Source organism: Penaeus monodon, chromosome 32 (assembly GCF_015228065.2).
Source record: "Penaeus monodon isolate SGIC_2016 chromosome 32, NSTDA_Pmon_1, whole genome shotgun sequence".
Taxonomy (NCBI): Eukaryota; Metazoa; Arthropoda; class Malacostraca; order Decapoda; family Penaeidae; genus Penaeus; species Penaeus monodon.
In genome coordinates this window covers 32816153-32816381 of record NC_051417.1, presented here as the reverse complement: position 1 = coordinate 32816381, position 229 = coordinate 32816153, and the positions used below count along the sequence as shown (strand labels likewise).

The 229-nt window shown below is 59.8% G+C and overlaps 1 protein-coding gene across 1 annotated transcript in view; it reads right to left on the bottom strand.

Moving 5' to 3' along the window:
- Window positions 1-229, bottom strand: part of LOC119593825 (ninjurin-1-like) — a gene marked incomplete at its 3' end in the record, with an annotated part of 9950 nt that overhangs the window by 4617 nt on the left and 5104 nt on the right. Inside the window, 1 exon segment of the mRNA XM_037942854.1 lies at window positions 25-227. Coding sequence (XP_037798782.1) covers window positions 25-227 — 203 coding nt within the window.

Genomic DNA, 229 nt, shown 5'->3' with positions numbered 1-229 from the left:
CCCCTCAACCCCCCCCCCCCTCACCTGGAAGATGAGGCTGGTGATGATGCCGGACAAGACGATGTAATACGAAGCCTTCTCGATGTCTCCGAAGTTGAGGATGTTCTTAAGCTGGTTGGCGTTGGCCGAGAGGAGGCTGATGTCCAGGAAGCCCTTGGCGATCGTCATGTTGCGCTTCATGACGTTGATGTCGACGGGGCGGCGGGTAGGGTGGGGGTTCTCGGGCCCT